The sequence below is a fragment of the Lathamus discolor genome, chromosome 15 (genome assembly GCF_037157495.1).
Source record: "Lathamus discolor isolate bLatDis1 chromosome 15, bLatDis1.hap1, whole genome shotgun sequence".
Lineage (NCBI taxonomy): Eukaryota > Metazoa > Chordata > Aves > Psittaciformes > Psittacidae > Lathamus > Lathamus discolor.
The window spans coordinates 9,971,675-9,996,678 of NC_088898.1; the positions used below are offsets into that span (position 1 = coordinate 9,971,675).

The window sequence follows — 25,004 nt, forward strand, 5'->3', positions numbered from 1 at the left end:
GTGTCCCAGCAGCGCCAGGGCAGAGCTGCTGTGGCTGTGAAGCCAGCAACAGGACCTGTCTGTACCAGACGTGGCTTGAGAGGGAGTAGGGCTGGAAATGGTGGGGTCTGCTGGGGCAGCCAGAAGTGCAGGGTCGCAAGGGAACAGGGAAGAGCAGAGCCTGGTGGGACTGGGGAGACTTGATTTCATTTTAACCCCTGCAAGACATCTCAGTTCCTCGCCCTTTTAAAGGGCAGAGCCAAGCTCCATCTGCACAGCTCCCGTTTGTCCCCATCACCCCATCGTGAGTCACAGAGCACAAAGGCACAGGGAAGAAGGCAGTATGTAAAAATAATCCATTCTAAGTGGGCTCCTGCAGCAAATTTGACCTTGTACCCTATGACGGCTGATGTAAAAACAGGGCAGTGCCGGCACGGAATGGTTCCAGGATGGAGAATAAAGGTTCCGGGATAAAGACCATCTTCCTAAGCACCAGGTACTCTGGGCAGCGCTGATGCTGCAAAGGCCTTGGGGAAAACACTGGCCAGAACCTGGCTGTGCGGTTGGTGGTAAGGGATTAAAGGGGATTTCTGTCGTCTATTGCACTGCTAAGCTGGATACAGCACGTCCCAAGCCGCTGAGGTGCGGAGCAGAAACTCTCCACACGGGGAGGATGCAGAAATGAGGGCTGAGAGATCCCAGTGCCAAAGAAAAATGCCTTCGTCGGCAGAGCTGTCCAGCCTGTTTGCCTCTGCCAGTGCCCAGAGGGGCTGCGGTTACCGCGTGTAGCGGAGGCTGAACGTGGAGGTGACCATCGATAATGGAGGTAAAGGGGAGGATTGCAGCGGGGAGCCAGACCTGCTCATTTTGGCAATGAGGTCAAACAGACCTGCCACAAAGCAAGTGGAACTGGATGCCTTCTGCCCTCCTGGGGATGTGCCTTGTTTGGAGCTGGTCTGTTTTCCCCAGAGGGGTTATCAGGCCTTCAGCCTCCCTGGTGTTTCCCCAGGGCTCTGCTCCTCAGTGCCTATGGTGATGCTCAGAGATCCGCCTTCCTCCCAGGAAGAGGCACGCTGCTCAACGCTCAGTAAGCCCTTTAGCCATCCCCTCCATGCTCCCCAAGCCACAGGCATTGCTGGCGCTGTGAATCACTGCACTGTCCCCATCACTGGGCTTTGCCTCTCAGATGGTTGCTTGGTCAAAGCACCAGTTTTTACCTTCCTCCCCTTTTAACTGCATTTAACTGCACCTCTCGAGCTCTGCTGAGTTTTCAGCACTTCCCTCGCTGCTGCCGTTCAGAGGTCCTGGGTCTATGAACAGCCAGAGAGCAACAACAACGAAAACCAAACGAGAGAGACAACCCGCTTTCCCAGAAACATCTCTTTTTATTAAATCACATCTTAAAACCTAGAAACATTAATTTGAAACCTGGTTATCATACACGAAGCAGCCGATAGCCTCAGAGAAACACTGACGGAGGCGGTAGAGATGGCAAACGTCTCCCATGTCACAGCCAGGTTTGCCCCTTGCCTGACGTCCAGCCAGAAACCACCTCCAACACCGGGGAGAGGCCTTTGGAGCATCTATCTCATATCTATCTCCCTTCGGACTTTCCCAAGCAGCCAACCTGCTCGTCCAGGGCCCACCGAGACCTCAGCGGTTACGGTCTTTGCATTCAAAACCCTCCACTAACTTTAAGACAGTTGGGGCCCCAAACCAGCACGTTCCGGGTTGAGCTCTCTGACCCAGAGGCTCTCTCAGGGTCAGCATTTCAAGCTCCTCTGTTCTGCCTTCAGCTTCCTGCTGGGCTGAGCAAAGAGCAACCCGAGCGCTGGGACGTACCAGGAGCTCAGCCTCACCCGGGATGGATGCACCCACACAGCTCTGCACTCAGGTTTGGGTCTGGCCAGCTCCCTCTGAGCTCAGCAGGGAGCAGAGGCAGAACCAGCCCCCAGAGCGCTGCATCCTCACAAGGCTTGTCAAAGGGTTCACACTTGGGGGGTTTGGGGATGTTTCTCCCTGTTGACCTCTGCTTCTTTCTTTCTTTCTCTCATTAGGATGAAAGGAACTATGAGGGTGCTGAGGCGCTGGCCCAGGGTGCCCAGAGAAGCTGTGGCTGCCCCATCCCTGGCAGTGCTCAAGGCCAGGTTGGACACAGGGGCTTGGAGCAAGCTGCTCCAGTGGAAGGGGTCCCTGCCCGTGGCAGGGGTTGGAGCTGGATGGGCTTTAGGTCCCTTCCAACCCAAACCAGGCTGGGATTCTATGAGCCATCCCAGAGTTTCGGAGCATTACCAGGTATAACCTTGTCCTCTGCATGACCAGACTCATTTTCAAAGCCTGCACCATTACCTTTTCCACTCATTACTCCCGTGTTTGGTTTTTTGTTCAGGAAGCCAACGAGGCCTCCTCAGTAGCAGCTCTGCAGTAGCAAAGGGAACGCTCGCAGCTGAGCTGGAAATGAAAACTGGTGCCTGGACTACGAGGGGAAGGAGTGAAAACCCAAAAGGCCATTTTCTGCCAGCCCTGCCAGAGCTCAGCTATTTCTGTGCTTGGTATCAGCACTGAAGTCAGCCCAGTTCCAGGAATAGGGTTGTTAAAGATCAACAGGAAACGCACAGCGGAAAAACTATAGTCTTGCTCATTCGGGTACGACTCCAGCCTCATTTCCTGGGATGAGGAACACCAAACTCACTGGCTTTTTTCAGCCATCCCCATCTTAACACCCAGCAAAACCACATCTCACTTAGCACAGTGAACACAGAGATCCTCACGCAAAGGGCCTTGGCTGGCTCATCTACAATGCTTTAAGGGCATTTTGAATGTGAGGGTAATGAAACCTGTTCTGGAATTCCCAGCTCCAAATTAACAGGATCCGCAGTGGTGACTGTATCCCCGCAACTAAGTTTTAGCACTAAAAAAGGAAAGAATTCTCCCATAACCTCACACTCTATTGAATACCACGACACGCATCTGTGCTGGTCCCAGCCAGCGGCCAGGGTGCCGGCAGCAGTGCCCAGCCCCTGGCCGGGTGCTGGACACGCTGCAGTTTGACTGCCCTGGTAAGGTTGCTCCCCAGGTACAACCCCGCGCAGCCACAGCAGGAAAACACCACTCGGACAACACAGAAAGCCCATGGACCCGGCCGCCAGGCAGGACTGAGCCCACGGCTGTTGCTGCAGGCATTCAGGGAATCACCGCAGGGGCTTCCCCATGGCAGGAAGAAACCTTGGCTTGAGGGCCTCCGGGAACACCTTCCCTCTGCTCGAGGCTGAGCAATGCAGGTGGAGGCTCCTCTTGCTACAGGTTGATGGGGCCATTACTGCTGTGATTAAGCACCAGTTCCTTTGGCTGCTGAGATAAGGAAGAGAGACTGAAGTGCTCAATTAACTACTGAGATACGGCCTGGCTTCCACTGTGCCAGCCCTAGGTCTGACCTGACCTGTGTCAATGTTAGGGATCCTCTAAAAGCAGTACGATAAAGTGAAAAATTACTGGGTTGTATTAAGATTTACTAAACATTTATAGCAGAACGCAGCTTAGCTTTCCTTCAGATGGAGTCCTACATTTAATGTCCGTGAGGTTTATTCCCTCCAGCCTTTTCCTCACACTGATGGCAGTATATTGGGCTGAATTTATTCCTGAATCAAAGCAGCTCCTGGTTCCGTCACTCTCCGACAGCTCGTGCACAACCTTGGCAGGAGACAGCAGACTCCAGGATCTCACTATTACTTCTGCCAACTGCAGGGTCACCGGGGAGTAACGATGATCACAGCCACGTTCATGGTCATTAAACCACCTTTACTCACTCAGTTCCAGTATATGGTACTATTTCCAGGCTGACTTGTCATCAAGACCAGAACAGTTTCCAGTTGACTTTGGCTTGGCTTTCCACAACTTAGAATTCAAACACTCCCATGGAAGATGCAGAAAGCCACGGATACTCTGGGAGCATGGAACAAAATACAGGATCACAAACAACTTTTTACAGGTGGTATGGAAAATGATACTGCCACTGGCTATCCCTTGGGAGGATACAGGGATACCTGCATGGCATCCTTTGGGAAGGGCTGTCTGTATCATCAGCTGCAGGGGCTGTGACGGCACAACCCGGAGCATGGAGCGATTCAGCTTCACATGTACCTGCAGAGCTGTGTCCCCATCGCTCAGCAAGGGTGACAGGACACAGCACATCCTCTGATGTGAGCTTCTGGCAGCGCACACCAACCACCATGGGCCACAAAGGGATTTTTAGTCATACACTACCATACCTTATCCTGGACCAATGCATTAACAACGTGCAAGTGTGACTCAACCTGGGTTTTGATGGGTTGGTGTTTACACACACACAGAGTGCAGAGCGAGCCTGTTGTTCCACTCCAGTCTGGGTGGGATGAAGGACACACTCCCATTTCCAGATCCTGCCAGGCTGGCGGTTTGAAATCAGCATTTTCCATTCTTTCAAGTGACCCCACTTGTGTTGTCCAAAGGTGACGAAGCAGTGTTTGCAGTCACTCTGCCAGCACAGCCTTGGGAACAGGAACTCCCAGCCACAGGTCACCAACACAGTCACGTCCCCAAACAGCAGCAGCTATTTGTGCAATGGATGAGTGCCAGGAGCCGGTGAGATGCTAACACAGCACGGACAATGGCAGCGCTGCCCCACGCTTTCCTGCATGTGGCAGGGTATGTGGGGACAGCGGAGAGGGACCATCTCCCCCAGACCACAGGAAAGAGCCTGTGTGTGAAGAGACAACATGCACACAGACACACGTGCACTCCAGAAACCCTGGGAGCAGGAACCCTGTGCTGAGCTCCAGGCACGAGATCCAAGCTACGAAACAAGTCCAGTTCCACAGGCCCCTCCGCAGAGGCAAAGCAGAGCCCACTGTGGTCCATGGGATGTGGCTCAGGTGGCTTTGGGGGCACTCAGAGGCTCCCCTGGGTGCACACAGCGGAGTCCTCGCACGGCAGGATGGTTGCCTTTCCCAGTCAGACGTTTTGTTAGAGCTACAAGGACTTTACTGGGTTTGTTTTCCAGTTCTTTAATGCAGGAAGGGATTATCTGCTCACTCATCTGTTTCCCAGCCCAGGAGGTCGGCTGCGAAGGGAAGTTGGTGGCTGCAGCACGAGGAGAGGTGCAAAACGCTTTAGCTCAATTTTCTACCCATTTCTGTGTCCTTCGGGTAACTTGAATTTTCTTCTTCTCTTTCCTTCCCAGCCAAGCAAGAGGAAAAGAGAAAAGCCTGCCTGGAAAACCCTGTAGAAGACTAAAGCCACATCCAAGAAGACACCACCACCACCACTGCTCCCAAGCAGCTGGGGTGAACATTCTCTGCAGGCAGCAGAGGATCAGGTGCTGCTCCCGGCACATGAGCTAGGCTGAGGAGCTGCAGCCCAGACCAGCGGATGCACTTGCTGCACAGCTTTCTCCTCTCCTGGAGGTGACAATCCCAGCCCAGGCCATAACACAACCAGCAGACTGTGGACATTCAGTACTGCCTCATAGCAAGAGCAGCAGGAACTCCCAGCATGGTTGGGCTGGCACTCAATTTGGCTATCCCAGTTTGATCCGCTTCTCTCCAGGGTTAACCAGGTGTTCCCGTTGCTAAGAGCAAATCCAGCCCATACAGGACCTGCAGGAGCAGTTCCCCATGGTGGGGCTGAGGCTAACGGTGCCACACAGGGCTGGAGCTCAGCCACACCATGACCACTCGCTCCAGTTACCCTGAGAGGTGAGCTCCACCGAGCCAGGGCGGCTGCAATTACCAAGTGTGTGCGAACAAACCGGTTTCAGAGCTTCCCACAGACACACCCCGAGAGCAGGCAGCAGAAACCTGGGTGCAGAAGTGGAACAACATTGTCCTGTGTGCCCAGCAGCCATCGCTCCACGGGCGCGAGGAAGGGGCCTCAGTGTCTGCGGAGGGGATGTCATGGGTGGCACTGTGCTGAGCACACCCCGAGTCATCCTCCACCAGCTGGTTCAATGGAGGAAGTTCCAGGCTCTATTTTTAACTCTAAATAATGACGTATTTTTTGTATCCTCTCCTTTGCTGGTCCCTTCCGCTCCCAGCAGCCACTGGAAAAATCCAAGCAGGTAAAAAAGGGGAAGAAACTGGTTTTCCGCTTTCAGAAATGGGTAACTTCAACGACGCTGTTTGCACAAAGGACTTGAAACATCAAAAGTCTGTTATCTTTCCAGTCACAGCTTTTAGAGCATTTCATCTCTTTAGTCAAACAAACACCACAAAGGGAATAACACGCTCATGTCATAAACATCACAAACTGAGGAATATAGAATCTTTGGAGAGAAACGCATTCATCGGTGTCATTACACTACACTACAGTCAACTGCACCACTACAACAGTCCATAATGGTCATTCAAACACACATCTTCCTACAGAAGTTATGCAACTGTACAAGCTACCTTGCTACTTTGCACCCCTAGTTCTACAAGTGGTCAATGAGGATAGATATACAATAGTTGTACAGAGAAATCACTCAAGTGGATACAGAAACGGGCCCTTTCGGAGTTAAAGAAGGTTTTCAATAGTTCCACAATGCTACATTCATGCTACCAAGTTCACTAGATTGGGGGTTTACTTTAGCAAGGAGAAAGGAAGGACAATTTGCCCCCAAGTTATGGGGCAGAAAGGGAGAGGGTTTTGTGTCAGCATTTTAACCTGCTGCTGCTGTTGCCTTCTCCGTATCACACACAACTTCCTGCTGTCATCGCACCCCCAGCTCCCACCTCTCCCAGCACAGTCGGTGGAAGCTGCCATCCTACGTAACAGAATTGGCCTCAGTTGTGTTTTCTTTCTTATACCTGGCATTTGCCTCCGAAAGCTACAGACTGGGGTCCATTATCCCCTTCACTACAGGTCTGGACAACAGGAAGAGGGCAAGAGCCCAGCCAGGGATGAGCCGTGGCTACCAAACTACCCCAAAGAGGTCCCCCTTAAAGGGGGACCCTGCACCTATTTGTTTCAATGTGTTGCTTTCAATGACTTTAAACCATCTCTCTCCAGCTATTCCTCTCCTTACTCTATGTACATTATTTCTCCAAAAGTTCTGCTATAAAACTGCTGTAGTGTAAAGGGTTGAGCAGTTCCAGCCGGACGCCTGCTCCCCAGACTTACACCCACAGCTGTGTCAAGGGGGAAGGAGTACTCTACAGGTCAGAACAGCTAGTTCTCTTTGTTAAGTATTTAGAAGATTTGTACATATATTGTCCTTCACAATCAACTAATTTTAGCGAGCAGGAAATCAAGGTAATCCTTCCCAGTTACTGCTCCAGTGCGTATGACTTAGAAAAGCAGTAACTTGTATCACCTCGCAGAACTGCCAGAGAGACCTACAGAGACTCTGAGCAGTATTTACCCTCTGAATGGGAGAGTACAAGATGAACAAACCCTTCCCAAACCAAAAAGCAACCCCCTGACTGAAACTAAAAGTAAATATAGTCTCAAATATACCCTCACATGCCAAGCAGGAGCCTGAATTCCCAAACCCGGCTGCTCGACACAGCTCTGGGCTTCCTCTGTCCTACACCGGATGGGATGTGAGCAGCTCAGACCATTCAACAGGTCCTTTTAGAAGTGGGGAAAAGGTGGTTGATGCACAAACAACTGGCAATCAAGTGAACAGAGGGAAGATCCAAACTCGTGCTACAAACCCGGGCTGTGCTCCTCCACAGGCATCTCTTCAGTCTCCATGGAGGGTTTCTGGTGGACGCGGAACTGCGCCGCTCCACACCGCGGGCTAGAAGGAGAACTCATCTCTCAACACACAGCAAAACACCAGCATGAACAAGTTAATTACCATGGCTATTAATTTCTAATTCAGTTTGATACCATAGTGAACCCAGCCGAGGCTTCTCAGCCAGGTTCTGTATTTCTAACCTAAAGTATTTTAGCAAAACTCAAGTCCTGTAGTTTTGCAAGCAGCAAAATAGAAAGTAACAAAGTTGTGTCTACTTGGAGGAGAACTATACATTCGTGAGAGCACATACAATGAGTGCAACACAGCTACTCTGAAAGTAAGGAACCAAACCGGCTTAATCAATGCAGCAGACATGCAGGGTCTGCTAAGTTACCTTAAATCCATGTTTGCTGGTGATTAAATATGTCTACAGAAGATATATTACCATTCTGAATATATTTTCAAGCAGACCAAAAAAATACCTCATCTATTGGTTACTGGTGTGTTATTTTTAACTAATTAAATACTGGGGGGGATTCTACCCCCCTTGCTATAAAAATTGCACTTCTTAATTTCTATTAAACAAAACCAAAAAGAGATAGGTTTCAATTCTCTTCCAGTATATATTCATATGGAAACTGGATCATCTTGCTCTAAGCTTGCAGGAGTAGATGTAGCAGTCCTTGCTCTCCAACATCCCCTGCACAGAAGGTGCCATCAGTACAAACCCTCCTTCCTCTGTGCTCTGGTCACTTCCTCACTGTAGTGCATGGGTAAGTGATTTGATTTTATTTTTTTGTAAGAAAACCTGAGCTTCAAAAGTCTTTAAAAGGACCCGGAATCAAATCTGGCCCATTCTGACCCAAAACAGCTCAGTTCTGCTAGGAACTCCATCCTGTCCTCGTTGCACACAGCTCCTCCTGAGACACCACGGCTCTGACCTGAGGCGAGTGAGGTGTCAAACCCTTTCCTTCCAGTCTCTCTTGACCCAGGAGACTTTCCTCCCAACACACTTCCGAGGGCTCCTTCTTCCCTCCCTTTAGCACTGCTGCCTCCCATAGGGCTTTGAAGGGCTCCCCGTGCCAATAAAAAAGTCTCTCTGCAATCAGCACGACTTCTTGGACACCAGTGATCAACTTCCTCTTGCAAAGTCTTCTCCAGCTCATAAAATGTCATCGTAATCCAATAGTTTAGAGTGCTGGCGGGTCTTCCAGAGGCGGTAAAGGCGGAAGTCAAAGTAAGTCTCAATCATTTGCTTACCTAGGAGTGAAATGAAGCAGAGGGGTTACACCCTGCAGCAGCAAAAACACCCTACCCACCTACAGGCAGAGGCACAGGAGAACCCATCCACATGCTTCATTGGTGAATACACCGAGCACCAGCCCAAAGCATGGGAAGGTGCCCATTAGCAGCAAACATCATTGTAGAACTCAAACCATTAAAGGCTCCTTAAATCCCCTGGCAGGGTTTGTCTGAGCTGGGAACTAAGCACAGAATCTGCCTCCAGACTTTGACCTCTCTGCACTAACTGCAGAAGGAGGCTGTGGAAGGGGGCTGTGGACTATCACGGAATTACAGATTGGTTTGGGTTGGAAAGGACTTTTAAGATCATCTAATTCCAACCCCGCGCCACCAGACCACAGCTCCAACAGCATGCGTGAGGCTACCCAGCCCAGGGACTTCAGGACATCACAAAGCCAGAATTAGCTCATTGTAAAGATTGGTGGGAAACATTAAAAACAAGTAACTTGAAAATTCAAAATAAAAATGGGTGCTTTGGTGTATAAATGAACACTTACAGCGGCCCCTGTCCTGAAAAGCTGTCTGTCCTTCTCACAGCAAGGAACTCAACAAGGACACACTAATGCAAGCTCTGTGTACTGGCACCTCTGACGGAAGGTGGAGGTCTCACAAGGCCATTACAGACCCAAGGCCATGCATAGGAGGCAGCGAGTGCCTTTGAAAACCCAAGGGCAAATGGCCTCTGAGACAGGGCTTAAGGATAGGATTTTTGTTTCTGAGGCCTGATTAAGATTAATTTCAGATGACTTTGCAAAGGATTACAGCGGGTGTGCTATTAGCGCGTCCCAGATTGATCAAGGGGATAAATTCAGGCGTATTCTCCAGCCCAGCCTCTTCCAAGATTAACTGCTTAAGTGTGTGCACACAGAACCCACTGCCTTGCCTGCCAAGCTGCACGGAAACCCAGGAACTGCCCTGCAAGTTGCTTCTGGGCACACATAAAATCCCTGAATGGTTTGGGTTGAAGGGACCTTAAAGCTCCTCCAGCTCCAACCCCTGCCACGGGCAGGGACCCCTTCCACTGGAGCAGCTTGCTCCAAGCCCCTGTGGCCAACCTGGCCTTGAGCACTGCCAGGGATGGGGCAGCCACAGCTTCTCTGGGCACCCTGTGCCAGCGCCTCAGCACCCTCACAGGGAAGAGCTTCTGTCTAAGAGCTCATCTCAGTCTCCCCTCGGGCAGGTTCAAGCCATTCCCCTTGGCCTGTCCCTACAGGCCCTTGTCCAAAGCCCCTCTCCAGGTTCCCTGCAGCCCCTTTAGGCACTGGAGCTGCTCTAAGGTCTCCCCTTCAGGAGCCTTCTCTTCTCCAGGCTGAACAAGCCCAGCTCTCTCAGCCTCTCTTCGTAAGAGAAGTGCTCCAGCATGTTTGCTATGGGATCTGTGCAAACACTGTGTAAAGTGGGGTCCAAATCTCAACAGGACACAGACAGCTTTGTACAGCATGAATGCGCTCAGCTCCTGTATGATCCTGTGACAGTAAATGGAGTTAGGAATAACCCATCAATGCTGATGCGAGTGTGCGCAGCAGAGGAAGTCTCCACAGTGCTTACAGCCTAATGCTGCATGTTCTTATCTTCTTAGAGGACAACGGACTAAGGATTACAGCTAAGGTAAAATAAGGGCAAACTCAGAAGGCTTCAGAAACTGCACCCATAATTACTTACATTGACCAAAGAACAGGAAAGATTCTTTAGCCCTTGAAATATCCTGAACTACAGGCAAAAAACACTAAAAAAAGCAAGGCAAAGCAGACTGAGATGCAGAATGGCTCCAGCCCAGTGCTTGCTGATGACACAACTCACTCAGTAGCAGTGGTCTGAGTCCTGCAGAAGAGAATCCTGCACACTTGGTTACAGAAAAGCTTCTGCTCCCACTTGCATTTCTACCATGGACTTCACATGCCCCAGTACACGGCAGATCTAAACTGGGCCTGGAAAGCTGACTACTCTTTAGGCTGCTTTGCCACTGCCCGTGGCCTGGGAGAGGGCTGTGCAGCCAACAAAACAGATGAAATGTGAACATGGAGCAATTGCAAAGGTAAAACCAGGTTCAGCCACTGAACTGCACAAGGAACAAGCAAAGGCAAGACTATGGCAGGTCTGAAGGGAGCTCAAAACAGCTTTTTGAAGAGGCCCGCTGAAGGAGGCAGCCTGATGAGGATGGTGTGTGTCTTTGTACAGAAAATAAGTTACCTTGAGCTGATAGTTCAAGTGGAGACTCAAAGGCAACCCTATAAGGATTCATTAAGTTTTTCAGATTCTGAAATAGCTGAAAGGAAAAAATATTGAGAGTTAGCAGCTGAAAACAAAAATGAACTCCAGGAAACCCATAATCCCCCCTCACTGTTCCCTACCTCAAGAAAACCTCCCAGCCCTGTTCTTTAAAACATCTAGCTCACCGGTAAATAACGTGCTTTGAATTACTGTTCTCCTCAAAGGTTTTGGTATTTGTCACTTATTCCTCCCCTGCCCTCTGGGGAAGGCACAATCCACAGGGCACTTCACCCATTCACAGCCTCTCACCGGACAGGATGGCAGCATGTTCCCACCCAGCAGAAGAGGAAGGTTTAGACTTCACAGTGTAGCTGTTTGGCTTGGTGCTACTCACCAGACACTCCCAGGAAGCTCTTACCTTCTCCCCATTGGGGTTTCCAAGAACATAGCAGCCCATGATGTGAATGATATTTGGTTCAGGATTGACTTTACTCATCAGCCGGCTCAACCTCTTCCAGAAGCTGGAAGAAACAGGAAAAAACAGAATATACAATTTAAAGCAAAGCACCCCCCCCATCTCCTCATGAGTAATCAATCACAAGGATGTGCACACACAGCTCAGAAGGGACCTGAGGCTTGTGGCCTGAGGAACAATCTGCTCAGGAAAAGCAGTGGTTTCTTAGACAAGGAAACACAGGGGCCAAGCAAGGGCACGAGGAGCAGGTACCAGTTGTGGCAGGGAAGAAGGAGCAGCCCATTGAGCCAAGGAAGCTCCAAGGTAAAGAGAAGGGAGCAAAGTCCACCAGGAGTGCTTTCAGACTGCCAGTTTTACTGAGCATTCTCCTCTTGTAGCAGCTCCCTCCAATTTTCTCTCCCATTTCTATCAACAACTACCCTTTCTAAAGATGCGTGGTATCAGTGCACTGGTTCATTTGCAGGGCATGAAATCAGCAGAGAACAGCTGGAGAGGTTGTTCTCCAGCATAGCCAGAGACACGAGCAAGCCACCCAGTGCTTGGTGCTGCTCACCAGTCAGACCCAATTTACCTTTTGGGACTACTGACCAGACACACTGTGCCTAAGGGACAGGAGATAACAACCCCCTCGCCTGGGCAGGGGGTCAGGGCAGGCTTCTGGTGGGCTCTGAAGCTGTCTGTGATCAGACTGCTTTCCTCAGGACTGCCTCCCAGGGACATACAGGTTAGATGGAGATAGTCACATCCAAGCATCCAAGTTTTCAGCTGTGTTCACAGCTTAATGAAGGTCCCCGAGTGACCAGCTCTGGACCAGCCATGCCTGGCCAGTGTTCAGAAGCGTGTACACAAACACGTGCTGAAGAATTTTATTGACAGCGTTTGTGCCAAAGCATGAGAGCACTGAACAGATGTAGATTTTAATACCCAGTTCTCATGCCAACAGCAAGTTGTGCAGAACAGGTTGGTGTACATCCTCTCCCCCACAACGAAGTGAGTTTGAGCCAGCACAAGCAAGCAGGCAGTAAAACAGGCAAAGCTTAGCTCTCTGCAAGGAGAAGCAAAATTGCCTCAGCAGCCCTGGCTGACAGGGTGGTGTTAGTGAAAATCCTCCTCAGGAACGTGCTGGACTTTGAGCAGGCTTTGCAGAGGCAAATTCCATTTCCCCTGCAATCAGGAGGGAGTTACCAGAGGCAGCCATGGGGGGGGAACCGGTTGGATTTCTGCTTAGAAACGCTGTCTCAGCCACTTCTGAGCAACAGAGGCACAAGGCATGTGTGCTGGGGGCTGGTCAGCAAAGCCTGTGTTAGGAGAGGAAACTTCCACCCCCCTTTTGACAGTTTCTATTCCACAGAGACACTGAACAATAGACAAAAGCATCAATCTCCTGGTGACCTGTCCTGGGGCTGCACCACTCCAGTGCCAGGCTCAGCCCTCTCCTCCTTGCAGCCCCCCCAGAGGAGCTTTAAGCTGCTATTAGATCACCCCTCAGCCTCATCTTCCCCTGACCAACCCTTCCCCTCTCCTGCTCAGGCATGTGCTACAAACAGAGCAAACCAAGCAGCACAATGCTGTGTGAGCCCAGAAGGTGATGCAGCCACTCACAGGATCATATCTTCCTCCTTCTCCACTTTGGCAAATGTGGCAACTTTGTTCTTTAACAAGTATAAGTGACCAGGGCCTCCCTGCAAGAGACAGACAGACAGACGTGAACCACTGGGCACAGGCCATGAAGAAACAAAGGCTGGATGTTTCTCGTCCTGCACAGCCCTGTGTGCCACAGGGGAGCAGAGCCAGGCTGGCACGGCTGCTGTGCCCTCCATAGCAGGCACTACAGGGCTTGCTCAGGAAAGAGTCACACATGGGACAGTGCTGGGGGTTGGATTCTCTGGTTTTTACTGTTCTATGCCCACCTCATTCTAAAAAGGCACAATAATAGACAAAAATGTTCATTGTGGGTGGCTGGAGAGAATAGGGAAGACAAGAAAGTCCCTTTTGCTTGGGGATTCTAGGGGACTTGCCGTGGTGGGCAGAGAGAGGCTAAGCCAAGCAGGGATAAGCAGGAGAGATGTCACTGAGGAAGAGCTGGACTTTGGCTGTAGCAGGCATGAAAAGCTTGAGTACAACAGCAGGAAAACTGAGTCACCATCTCCAGGTCAGTGTGCTGCAGACCCTGCTATTCCACAGCACTGGGCACGTGGAAAAGGGTTCAAGTCAGGCCAGCTCCTAACTTCTCATTTCAAGGTTTCTCGCCCAGCTTCTGGGGAAGTGTGAAGCTGAACACCCTGCGGAACAAGAGACGTGGGAAGGAAAGCCCCAGACCCAGCAGGAATCTGTGCACCCCAGCTCGGCAAGCCTGGATCCTGACCGCACAGGCCGGGCTCCAGCGCCGAGCTGTGCCATCTGCCGGTCTGCTCCGGGACACACACCCTGCCACGGCCACACTGAGTGCAGGGAACGACAAGCACATCGCATCGCAAATGCTTGTTCCTGTCTCTGAAGCCCTCCTTTCAAGGTCTGTGTAAAGCTGGCTTCCCTGGGTTTCCTTGAAAGCAGCTGAGGAGCAGCCCAGTTCTGGGCTTAACCACGCTAAATCAGACTTTATTTCCTGCTGTTACAGCAACTCCACACTGCTCAGTGTCTGGGGAAAAGAGAAGTGAAAGCTGCCCATGTGCAGTTACTGTAACAGCACCTGACCTTGGAGCACTGGTTCCTCTTTGTAATTTTCCCTGTAGAAAGTCACAGGATCCCAGCCTGGTTTGGGTTGAAGGGACCTTAAAGCTCCTCCAGCTCCAACCCCTGCCACGGGCAGGGACCCCTCCCACTGGAGCAGCTTGCTCCAAGCCCCTGTGTCCAACCTGGCCTTGAGCACTGCCAGGGATGGGGCAGCCACAGCTTCTCTGGGCACCCTGTGCCAGCGCCTCAGCACCCTCACAGGAAAAAACCCAGATTAATTTGTGACAACCCCCCAAGCCCTTCACAACTTTCACGTACCTGGCAAAATATCAGCATCTTCCAGATCTTGCAGCCTTTCCGATATATGTTCAGCTTCTTCTCTATTTCCTCTGCAACAAACACATTGGGAAATCAGAACCACAGACGAAGTTCAAAATTACTCTTATTTCTTGTCACATCAGTGCTGAAGGCAGAAGGTTGAGCTGCAAGAGGTGCTCAGCACCCACGTTCCCAATGATGACAAAGCAAACCCTTTGCTTTCATGCTGTGGAAAGCAGGAAACCCTGACACATCCCAGGACAGAGAAGGGACAGAGCAGCACCAGGCACTGCTCTGCAGTGACCACGGCACTGGACCAGATCCAGTTGTCCTGATTCTCTGCTAAAGCTCCTCCTCACCTACAAGGGTACAATGAAACTTTGCTGCCTTGAGCATCAGATTCCCTACCGTAAACTGTGAGCTTGCCATAGAACATGGGCCACAGAAGTGAAGTTTTCTTACTGCAGCACATCCAACAGCCCTGACGCTGTCAGGTGTCACTGGGTGACAAGAGCACCTTTACGTGTGGCAGCTGAGGCACAGGGCAGTGGAGTGACTTTAACATGTTGATCAGATACACCTGCAATGGGCAGGAGTTAAGGAAAGGAAATAACAGTCACGTACCAAGGATGTCATCAAAGGTGGCATGTTCATGGTCCTGGAAACCAAGAGAGAAGACATATCAAGGTTTACTGTCACTACACCAGCTCCCACGACATTATTACAGTCTCTAACATTGCATACAATCCCATTCCCAGGCAAATGGATGCTCCAAGAGCTCAAGTTTACCAACTGATGGTTTCTAGTCACACCACAGTAATAAACACCCTAAACCTCATCTGAATAAAGCAGCTGAAGACTGAGTGGTCCATGAAGACCAAACCTCAAAGGTGAACCCTGAAGACAAGTCCACAGCACATATCATCCATCAGATGTAGTCACCATCAGCAATGACTATTTGCCTCTTGGCCCATGTTTTGTAGCCAGCCTCTGGCTCTAGATGTGTCTAAGCTGGCTACAAACAGCCACGCTGCCAACGCATTTGTCTCTGGCACAGTAGGGTCACCAGGATATCCCTTTCAAACGCAGTGAATATAAAGTGATGAGGAAAAGAGACCCATAGCTCCATGCTGGTGCTTCAGACACCTGCTCCTAGAGAAAAACTGAGGTTTTGACTGACCAGGTTGCACCACTATACACAGTGACGGGGCTCATGGTCCACTGCAGAGCTCCGAGGTTCTAAGGATGAACAGAAGGAGGAGCCCTAAGCCTGGCAACACACAGCTTTGCCTGGGTGCTCAGTCCTGCTCTGCTTTCCTTGTTGATCTTCCCGAGCTCCCTGGTTGTGCTTCCATAGTCTGGCAGCCCCATGTGCGATTTCCACTCCTTTGTACTCTACCACCGAGACCTGAGGCCCCCTCCCCGAGCTACCCCAGACCCCAAATCACAGAATCCCAGCCTGGTTTGGGTTGGAAGGGACCTTAAAGCTCATCCAGCTCCAACCCCTGCCACGGGCACGGACCCCTTCCACTGGAGCAGCTTGCTCCAAGCCCCTGTGGCCAACCTGGCCTTGAGCACTGCCAGGGATGGGGCAGCCATAGCTTCTCTGGGCACCCTGTGCCAGCGCCCCAGCACCCTCACAGGGAAGAGCTTCTGTCTAAGAGCTCATCTCAGTCTCCCCTCGGGCAGGTTCAAGCCATTCCCCTTGGCCTGTCCCTACAGGCCCTTGTCCAAAGCCCCTCTCCAGGTTTCCTGCAGCCCCTTTAGGCACTGGAGCTGCTCTCAGGTCTCCCCTTCAGGAGCCTTCTCTTCTCCAGGCTGCCCCAGCCCAGCTCTCTCAGCCTGGCTCCAGAGCAGAGCTGCTCCAGCCCTCGCAGCATCTCCTGGGTTCAGCACACCCCCAGCCCTTTCCTGACAGCTTTCCCAAATCACATCAGTGTTTCAGAATCCCTGTAACAGGTACCAGGGATAGGGACAAGAAACACCCATTAAATAATTTTGTGTCTGAAGCCTGCTCCCACCCATCCAAGCCATCGCAGAAGTGAAACACTTACGTAGAGAATGGGGATGATAGAGGGATCGTCCCTGCGGATAATTGTCGGGACATACTCTGCTTTGGGCACCTTGGAGGAAATGAGCTGTAATGGGAGAAAGAAGTGAACAGCATGAGGAGAAGGCTGAACAGAAGCACAAAGGCCACAGTAACAGTGCCCTGTTCAGTTGCTCTCAGGTGTTACCCAGCTCATCCAGCCTGTCTGCATCCTTCTGGAAGGCCCTCCAAGCCTCTGAATCCACTACAGAGCACCCTGAGGTCTGCCCAGTCCTGCTGTGTGTCACAGTGTCCTCGAGCCCCAGCTCCAGTCTGCTGGAAGGCAGGACTGAGTCTGAGACAGCAGTTTGTAAAGTAGAGCCCAGTGTGCACAGAGGAAGCATCTTGTGCATCACCACAAATGGCTGTATCCCAGCAAAGATCACTTCTCTACGGTCCTCCTCTGCGCCAGGGTCTGTAGAGGATCATTCAAACAGGCACACATATCTGGCTGGTGGTGGGATGGCTCCATACCTGAACTGGAACCAGCCGAGGGATGAAACAGCATCAGCACAGGCAGACACAGGATGTCAGGCAGATGCAGGTTGCCTGGCAACTCTGGCTGAAGCTTCAGCTGGCTTCAGCAGCATGAGAGCCCAGAGGATGCTCCTGCTGTCAGCACAAGCACAGCACAAGGACTGTGGGAACATGGGCAGTTTGACTGTGCTGTGATTTTCAGGCACCTCTGTTCATTACTTTGAGAGTGGAGCAGGCAGTGGTGCTGGTGGACTTGGGGGTTCAGCTTAGGCTGGCTTCAGAGCCCTCCTTCCTAGACAGCACATCACTGCTTCAGCCACTTGGGAGGTAACGCAAAAGTTCTGAAGAGTCCAGGGATGTACAATCATCACATGCACCACTTGGGAGACACATTGGAGATGTCAAGGGCTAAACAAACCCCAGTGCCCTGGTGACCCATTCAAATGCAGTCCTGCTCTGCTGGACTGGCAATGCCACCCTGAAAGCTTAAGATCCCTTTGCCTGAGTGCTGGTGCCTGTGGCCAAAGGATGTGTCAAGATCTGGTCCTGTCTGCCAAATCCCCCAGGGCATAGCAGAGGGGAGTGCAGGGAGAAGCTGAGCACCAAGGAATCATAAAAGAGCAGACAGCATCATAACACAGAGCTCCATACCAGGCACGTAACAACAGGAGGGAGGCACTGCTGGAGACTCACATCTCCAGTTATTGAGACTCAGTTTAGTGTTGGTGACAGTGCTGCTCTGACCTGGGGCTGGACTACAGGTTCTTCCACTTCCAGTTTTCTTTCAACACATTATCCCCAGCAATAACAGATGCTCAATACCATGTCATGTCTTGGCTGATCTCTGAGTGACCCTCATATACACCTGAAGAGTTACCTACATGAAAGACTTGCTTCTTCTCATGAAGATCCTAAACTTAGCAGCTCTGAAATGACAGACACAGCCTGAGTAGATACAGGTAGCAGAGTTGAAATCCTCACCATTATTTTTGGTGGAATAAAGTCTTCTCCATCACATGCCACGGCTTCAAGTTCCTTTTCTGCTTCCCAGTTCAAGTCAAAATTGCCATCCAAAGTGCCGCAGGAATCCTGAAGGTCATGGCCTGCAGGAACAGTGTGCATTACAAGGGCAGAACAGCCTCCTTTCCCCTCCTGGTCCTGTGTGGCAGCCACCTCGCAGGAGGTGCCACAAGCCCTCCTTGTGCCCTCCTTTCTTCCCCCACAAACACCACAGTGGGGCTAGTGCCCCTGAGCAGACAAAACACTTAACAAATGAAGAGAGCACACACAGAGCTGGTACCACACATCACGTAACTCTTCATCACTCCACAGTCACCACGTTCAGCTTTCAAGTGCTAATCACAACAGCCACCCTGTCACTTCAGAAATGGAGGAGACAGAACACAGACAGACTCGACACTTTAACATTGCCAAGCTGATGAGCAAAAGTCCACAGACTTCAAAGCTGGTTTCCTTGTAATAACTATTGCTCTGACTATGTCTTCTGTGAATATAAAGAAACTCTGCCTTGTTGGTCAAACTGATGCTGGCAGAGAATTCCCAGAGCGTGAGGACAGCCGTAGCAAACAGTAGTATTGCAAGAGTACACTTGAATTTGCTCTCCAAACTGACCTTACCTGTTGGCCTTCAAGCCTCCTGGGGAAAAAAATCTGGAAGGAATATAATTGACCATTAAAGGTTAGAAACAGAGATGGTTCCCTGGAGCCAAGGCCTGAGGAAAGAGAACCAAGATGCCCCTGTTTGCGCCTTTGGGGATGTCCGAGTGTCAGAGTGTCCCTGGCAGTGCCTGGAGCCTGTCTGAACCATGTCTTTTCCATTCGCCTCTGAGTTAGCTGAGGGAGTGGGGAGGAATCAGACTGCAGAGGAACCATCGGGTCATGTTTTGAACCTACCTCTCCCCCTACAACCTGGTGTGTGTCTTCTAGGAGGGCTGCACCTCGTGCTTACCTAGTAGGTGAGTCCATTCCACTACTGAACTTCATTTACAATACATTCCATTTCGACATGGGCAAACTCACATCCACCATGTGTCTTGCCCACAGGATTTCAATAAAAGCTGGGTAAAACAGCTGTTCCCTTTATAAAAAGACAGTGGGAAGACGCTGGTATTTCCTCCTGTGAATTAACACCAGCATCTCAGTCCCCACGAGCATTACTGGGCATTCCCAGAGGAATTCCTGACAGCCCAAATGAGGATCAGATTGCCCCAGGCTATCATCTGTACAGCCAGCGAGGCCAGGAAAGCAAAGCTCCATCTCATGGAGCACTGCAGCTGTGCTCCTGAGCTATTCCAGCCTAGGAAAGAGCTCAGAAGGGCTCTGCACTGGAAGCCAGGCAGGTTAGCCCTGCTGTGGTGAAAGTAGCCTTGGACTGGTGTGCTTCCAGGTAGGTTGTTTTGGTCCCAGGCAAATACGGGATGACGGGAACAGAGGGCTATAAGAGAGCTGTCCCCCTGGGTATCCTTTGGCAACTGCACAATAACATGAGGTTGGATGGGTTGTGCTCTACAAATAAATACAGGTACACACAGATGAACAAGTGCATCTACCCGGAGTGGTACTTGCTCAGATCTCATGGAACTAAAAGGATCACAGATGGGACAAAAGAGCACAGAGGAGTTCCTCCAGAGGGGCTCCAGTCCACACCTCAGCTGGAGGTTTGGCCACAGGAGGAAGCTCAAAGGACTCAGAACTCACTTTCTCGAGAGTCATGGAAGGAATCGGCTTTGATGGGAGTCGGGTCACTCCAGGACCTGCTGAAGCTCCTCTCACGCCGTTCGGCAAATGCTAGGATAAAACCAGAGCAGGACATTAACAGACTCCAAAGCCACCTCTGCTGCTGCCAGCAAACAAAACATCCAGAGATTTCCACCAAAGCCACACATCACGGACTCCCCTGTGCTTGTTCTTCACTTGCCAAACGTGAGGCCTTTCCACACAGCAAATGAGCATCTAGCTTCTGGATAGCAAAAGTCAAAGTGCTCACTTCCTGAGCAGGACCATTACAGGGTACCTAACACAGCAAAAGAGGACACTTGATGCTCTCTCCTTAAATGCACACAGCTCAGTTTAATCAAGACTTTTCCAGTGTTCCAGTATCAATGCTCTGACTCAAAGGCCTCACAGATGTACTCAACAGCTAATGACACCTCCAAGACCAGAAGAAGGCAGTAGTTCTCCAGTTAGTTTCCCCTGCATGTTCTAATGCATCCCAGTCAGAGCTGGACCAGATGGGGTGGGAGGACTCCAGAAACCTCCCACTTTCTAAACTTTGCTGCAAAAGAGGAAATCCTTCAGGTCTTGCCCGTGCTCGTGTGAGCACTCCTCCCCCAGCTTTTCTTGTTTGTCCAAGGGGCATTATACTGTTTGTACCAGCATTTCCCAAGCAGAACCAGGGAGGTTAGCCCAGCTGGCTGCACTGCAGGCAAATTCCTGGGAGCTGCCAACAATATGTGACTTGGCAAGCCCTTCTGAAAGCCATTACACCCAGATTAACAGCCACTTATAGCCACTAATACCTATTTCTGGTAGCAGACAGAGCAAGTTTGCTGCAGTGTGTCCAGTCATGTCAGGAATTCACTGCAGATCTGCATTACAAGAGCTGAGAAGCAGCCTGTCCTCTGCTGCAGTGTGTCCAAGTGTGGGAGTCCAGGGAGACAAATCACATAGGAAGCTCTTCAGGTGATCTCCATCCTCAGCTTTCATTTAAACCCAGGCATTTAGCTACTGTGCACATGAAGAAAGCTGTGAAAACATGACCCGAGAGTTACCAAGGCAGAGGCATGCCTGAGCTTCCAGACAGCTCTAGGGTACATAAGCCCTCTTCATTTAGGGCAGTGCTAACTCAGATGCCAATAAAGACTCTTTGAAGGACAATGCTCTTTGCTGTTCACCTCCCATAGCATATGAGAAAGGAAAGGATGCAAATTTAACTCAGCAGTGCTTTGCAGTGGGCAGTCTGTACAGGATGCTTGTCCAGAGGTGGGAAGAAGGAGCTGTTTCCTCTTCTGGAGCAATCCTCAGGAGCAGTTACACCATTCTTAGCCCACTTCACAGCGATAAGGGAGCTGCCAAAACCAAGTCATGGAGTGTTGACTTCCTCAAGGAAAGGGAACTGCTGTATCCCAGGTGATTTCTTCCCCAGCAGAGGCATTAAACACTCCATTATTTCCCCTTTGCTACAATCTCTTCCCTGTTCTTCTTCTTCCTTCCACCATCCTCTCAGCAACTTTCCGCCACGTCCTGCTGTGGAGATGGCAGTGGGACAGGGGAGGAGAAGAGAGAAAGCCACCAGCCCACGTGGCACATGGAGCACCAACTGTCCCAGGAGCCACAGCTGGTCCTCAGCTTCAGGAAGAGGAGTAAGAGGCCAGGCAGCCCTCGCCAGCTCCGCAGAACTCCCAGCTCTGATTTTCCTCACACGTGCCTGCGCTGGTGATCACCAAACCCCACACACACACAGGACAAGGATGCTGCAGCTCTCCTTCCACTCCTTGCACTGATGCCACGGAGATCAGCCACGGCGAAGGCAGAGGCTCCTCAGAAACAAGCCTGCAGGCTGCTTGCAGCCATCCGTGTGTCCTGGAGACTTGCAACAACCTGGCTGCTTCTTTGTAAAATGGCACCAGCACCTTTCTCTGGCCCAGTGCTAGGTCCTTTCTACCCACATCTGCATGCAACAGTTCCCATGTCCCACCAGCACAACCCCAGCTCCTCACACCCACATCTGACAGGTTCAGTGCTCACTTACTTTGTGCTTTAACCCTTCGGCTCCCCACCATGCGGAGGTGCTTCCGAAAATTCCTGAAAGAAGGCCAAACACAGCCTGTGAGAAAGGCAACATAGCGCAAGACCGGGGCCCAGCAGGATGGGAACAGCTGTGAGGGAAACAATGACCTTGGGAAGACAGTGTGTTTCCTTCTGGGCATTCAAAAGCTGAGATCAGGCTCCCAGCCTGCACCTATTCAGTGCTGGGGATGGTTGTGTTTGTCAGGAGTGTGGCTGTTTCTTCCTGGCTGGAATACGTGGCAGTCCCTTTCTCAGAGCCTGCTCTCACCTTCCTATGACCAGCACACCTGTGCTAACTGTGCTGAAGACACTGGCTGCTGCCTGTGCTGGCAATGGTCCCTCTTCTCCTCGTAAAGAGCAGTAACTGCTCCTCTCCCCTGTGCTCCACACATGCTTCAGCAGGGAGGTGGGTGCCCAGGCTCTGCCCTGCTCATGCACACACCACACTCCTGGCTGTGCTCATTCCCAGCATATTCCCAGCAGCTGCTAAAATCCTCCCTCTGCTGTTAGCAGCCATGCAGCCCCTACTGCTTTCCAAGGCAGAGAGCTGGGAAAGACGGAAGCAGCTTCTTCCTTGTGAGGCAGGGTTGTAGGTTGTCAGCAGGGCTGGCTGTCCTCATGGGCCTGCCCAAAGCTCACAGGTAGAGCTCCGTGAGGCTGCAGAGTACACAGATCCAGAGGAAGCCACCAGAGGATGAGCCTTGGGGAGCAGCTACACCCCAGAGTCAGGTTTGTGTAAAACAGACCATCCTGGCCACTCCTGAGAGACGATGGCAAAGGGACTCATTGCTCAGTCCCTTCAAGTGCAAAGGACCTGTTTCCCTTGGTTTCATAGAATCCCAGCCTGGTTTGTGTTGGAAGGGACCTTAAAGCTCACCCGGTTCCAACCCCTGCCACGGGCAGGGACCCTTTCCACTGGAGCAGCTTGCTCCAAGCCCCTGTGTCCAGCCTGGCCTTGAGCACTGCCAGGGATGGGGCAGCCACAGCTTCTCTGGGCACCCTGTGCCAGCGCCTCAGCACCCTCACAGGGAAGAGCTTCTGCCTAAAAGCTCATCTCAATCTCCCCTCTGGCAGGTTAAAGCCATTTCTCATCACTTGCCTAGACAAGAATCAAAGAGGACAGAAACCAAACAGGACACCAGAAGAGACACAGGGAAGTGGCAGCACGTGGACTATCAAGGAAAAGTATCACCCTCCATGAAGCCTAATTGGGGTGGCTTCACCCTGCAGAGCAGCCCCATGGCCCCAGGGGTGTCAGCCATCGCAGCAGCCTGCCTGAAGTGCAGGAGCCTTTCTGGGGTCCTTTTTGCCCCATCAACATACACTGCAGACACCAAGCAACAGAACCCAGTGCTGGTGAAACAGGTAACATGACGAGTGGTCTGGCTCACACACAGGTTAGTGGTATCATTAAGGACACAGTACAACCATGCAGATGCATCAGCAAACCATTGGACTAGAAGACACTGACATGAAGTTGTTCAGAAAACATTGGATATGTCCATTCCCGTACAGATCAGTCAACACAAACAGCCCTCATGGGAGAACATTTAACCCACGTCCCATTTAGCCTTCTGCACTGTGCTCCACCTTGGCCTTGGATCCCATCCTGTCATCAGGATGCAGCTCAAGAAGGAAAAGCAACAGCTGGGCAGTGAAGCTGGGAGCAGCATTATTCCATGACAAATTTCCACCTGCACCTGGGCTATTAAAGTTGTTTCCCAAAGCTTTACTTTAGCCCTGCTTGGGTACACGAAGATTCACTGCTGTGGATCAGACACCTGCCCCTTTAGACGTTAACAAACCCCATTCACTACATGTGGACTGGCTCTATGTACAGCCCTTCTGGGGAGGGGATGACTGATGTGGGCTGTCTTGCTGCACATTACACTCAAACCCAAATAAATACGATGTTTTAAATGAAATAGGGATGTTCTTTACACAAAAAGGTCTTATATAATGTAGCTTATCAGAATGAAAGTCTTCATGGTGCATTGTGAGACCAAGGTCATACCAGGCACTGAACCTGAGATCATACAGACACTGAGCACCAACGTAATTGCCAAGGCCACTGTTACATCCCTTGGGCTTTGGGCATTTGGAGACAGGGGTTAAAGCAGCCTTTGCCATGAAGATGCTGCTCCCAGCTGCCTGGACAGCTTGCTCCCTCCCACGACTGCAGCTGAAGGAAGCTGTCTAGATACACAAACACTGCTCCAGCAGCTCCAGGGGATCCAGTGGCTCCAAGTTAACCACTGCACTAAATGCTTGGAGAATGGGACAAAGGCCATTTTTATCTCCTTGTTGCTTCTAGAATAAAAGCACCTTGGAAAGGAGGCACAAGACCGTAACTGCCTCTTAATGTGGGCATCCTATGGTCATCTAGAGCCTTCTTAGGGCTTTCTGCAGCAGTATTGGCCCTCAGGCCCCTTTGCTTGCATGTTAGCACAAAAGGACTGGCACAGGAGCCTGCGGGAGCTGCAGTCTGCCCTGTGAGCAGCAGGGTACCTAAACCTGCCCATCTTCCTGCCTAGCTGCTGCAGCTGCACCCAGAACACCCAGTGTTACTTGAGCGCCAGCAAGATCTCATCACCCATCCAATGCAACAAGCATCCTTCAAGTTACACTAAGAAAATCTCCTTATGACTCCCTTTCCTGAACAGCCGTCCTCCAGACTGGCTCTACATGACCCTATGCAACCTCCACGGCATCCATTGCAGCCAAAGGCTCTCCCAGCCACAGCAGCCCCATTCCACACACTCTGCAGAGAAGCCTTTATATTACCCAAACAGAGGTCAGGGACAGAACTGCTGACAGAGAAAACTCCCAACATCACCTCACATGTTCTCAGCTCCCCCTTGCAATGGTCCTTCAGCAAACCACTGGGCATCACCCACTGTCATTGCAACACCCATCGTGTGCTGTGCCACACAAACAGCCTCCCATGCACCAGGCGCACAGGACCAAGCACTG

The 25,004-nt window shown here is 51.2% G+C and overlaps 1 protein-coding gene across 5 annotated transcripts in view; it reads right to left on the minus strand.

The window, feature by feature from the left end:
• Positions 1 to 1,344: 1,344 nt before the first annotated feature.
• The window catches only part of NSMF (NMDA receptor synaptonuclear signaling and neuronal migration factor), a 52,535-nt gene continuing 28,875 nt past the window's right edge, over positions 1,345 to 25,004 (minus strand). For 3 of the 5 annotated variants that reach the window (XM_065695517.1, XM_065695520.1, XM_065695519.1), the window contains 10 exons: positions 21,994 to 22,046; positions 19,941 to 20,030; positions 18,205 to 18,326; positions 16,712 to 16,795; positions 15,282 to 15,315; positions 14,658 to 14,728; positions 13,269 to 13,348; positions 11,610 to 11,712; positions 11,171 to 11,246; positions 1,345 to 8,938 (listed from right to left, as the gene is read on the minus strand). In XM_065695517.1, coding sequence (XP_065551589.1) covers positions 8,841 to 8,938; positions 11,171 to 11,246; positions 11,610 to 11,712; positions 13,269 to 13,348; positions 14,658 to 14,728; positions 15,282 to 15,315; positions 16,712 to 16,795; positions 18,205 to 18,326; positions 19,941 to 20,030; positions 21,994 to 22,046 — 811 coding nt within the window. In that variant the 3' untranslated portion in view covers positions 1,345 to 8,840. The remainder of the gene's footprint in view (positions 8,939 to 11,170; positions 11,247 to 11,609; positions 11,713 to 13,268; positions 13,349 to 14,657; positions 14,729 to 15,281; positions 15,316 to 16,711; positions 16,796 to 18,204; positions 18,327 to 19,940; positions 20,031 to 21,993; positions 22,047 to 25,004) is intronic. The other 2 variants (XM_065695518.1, XM_065695521.1) reach the window with 1 other exon arrangement.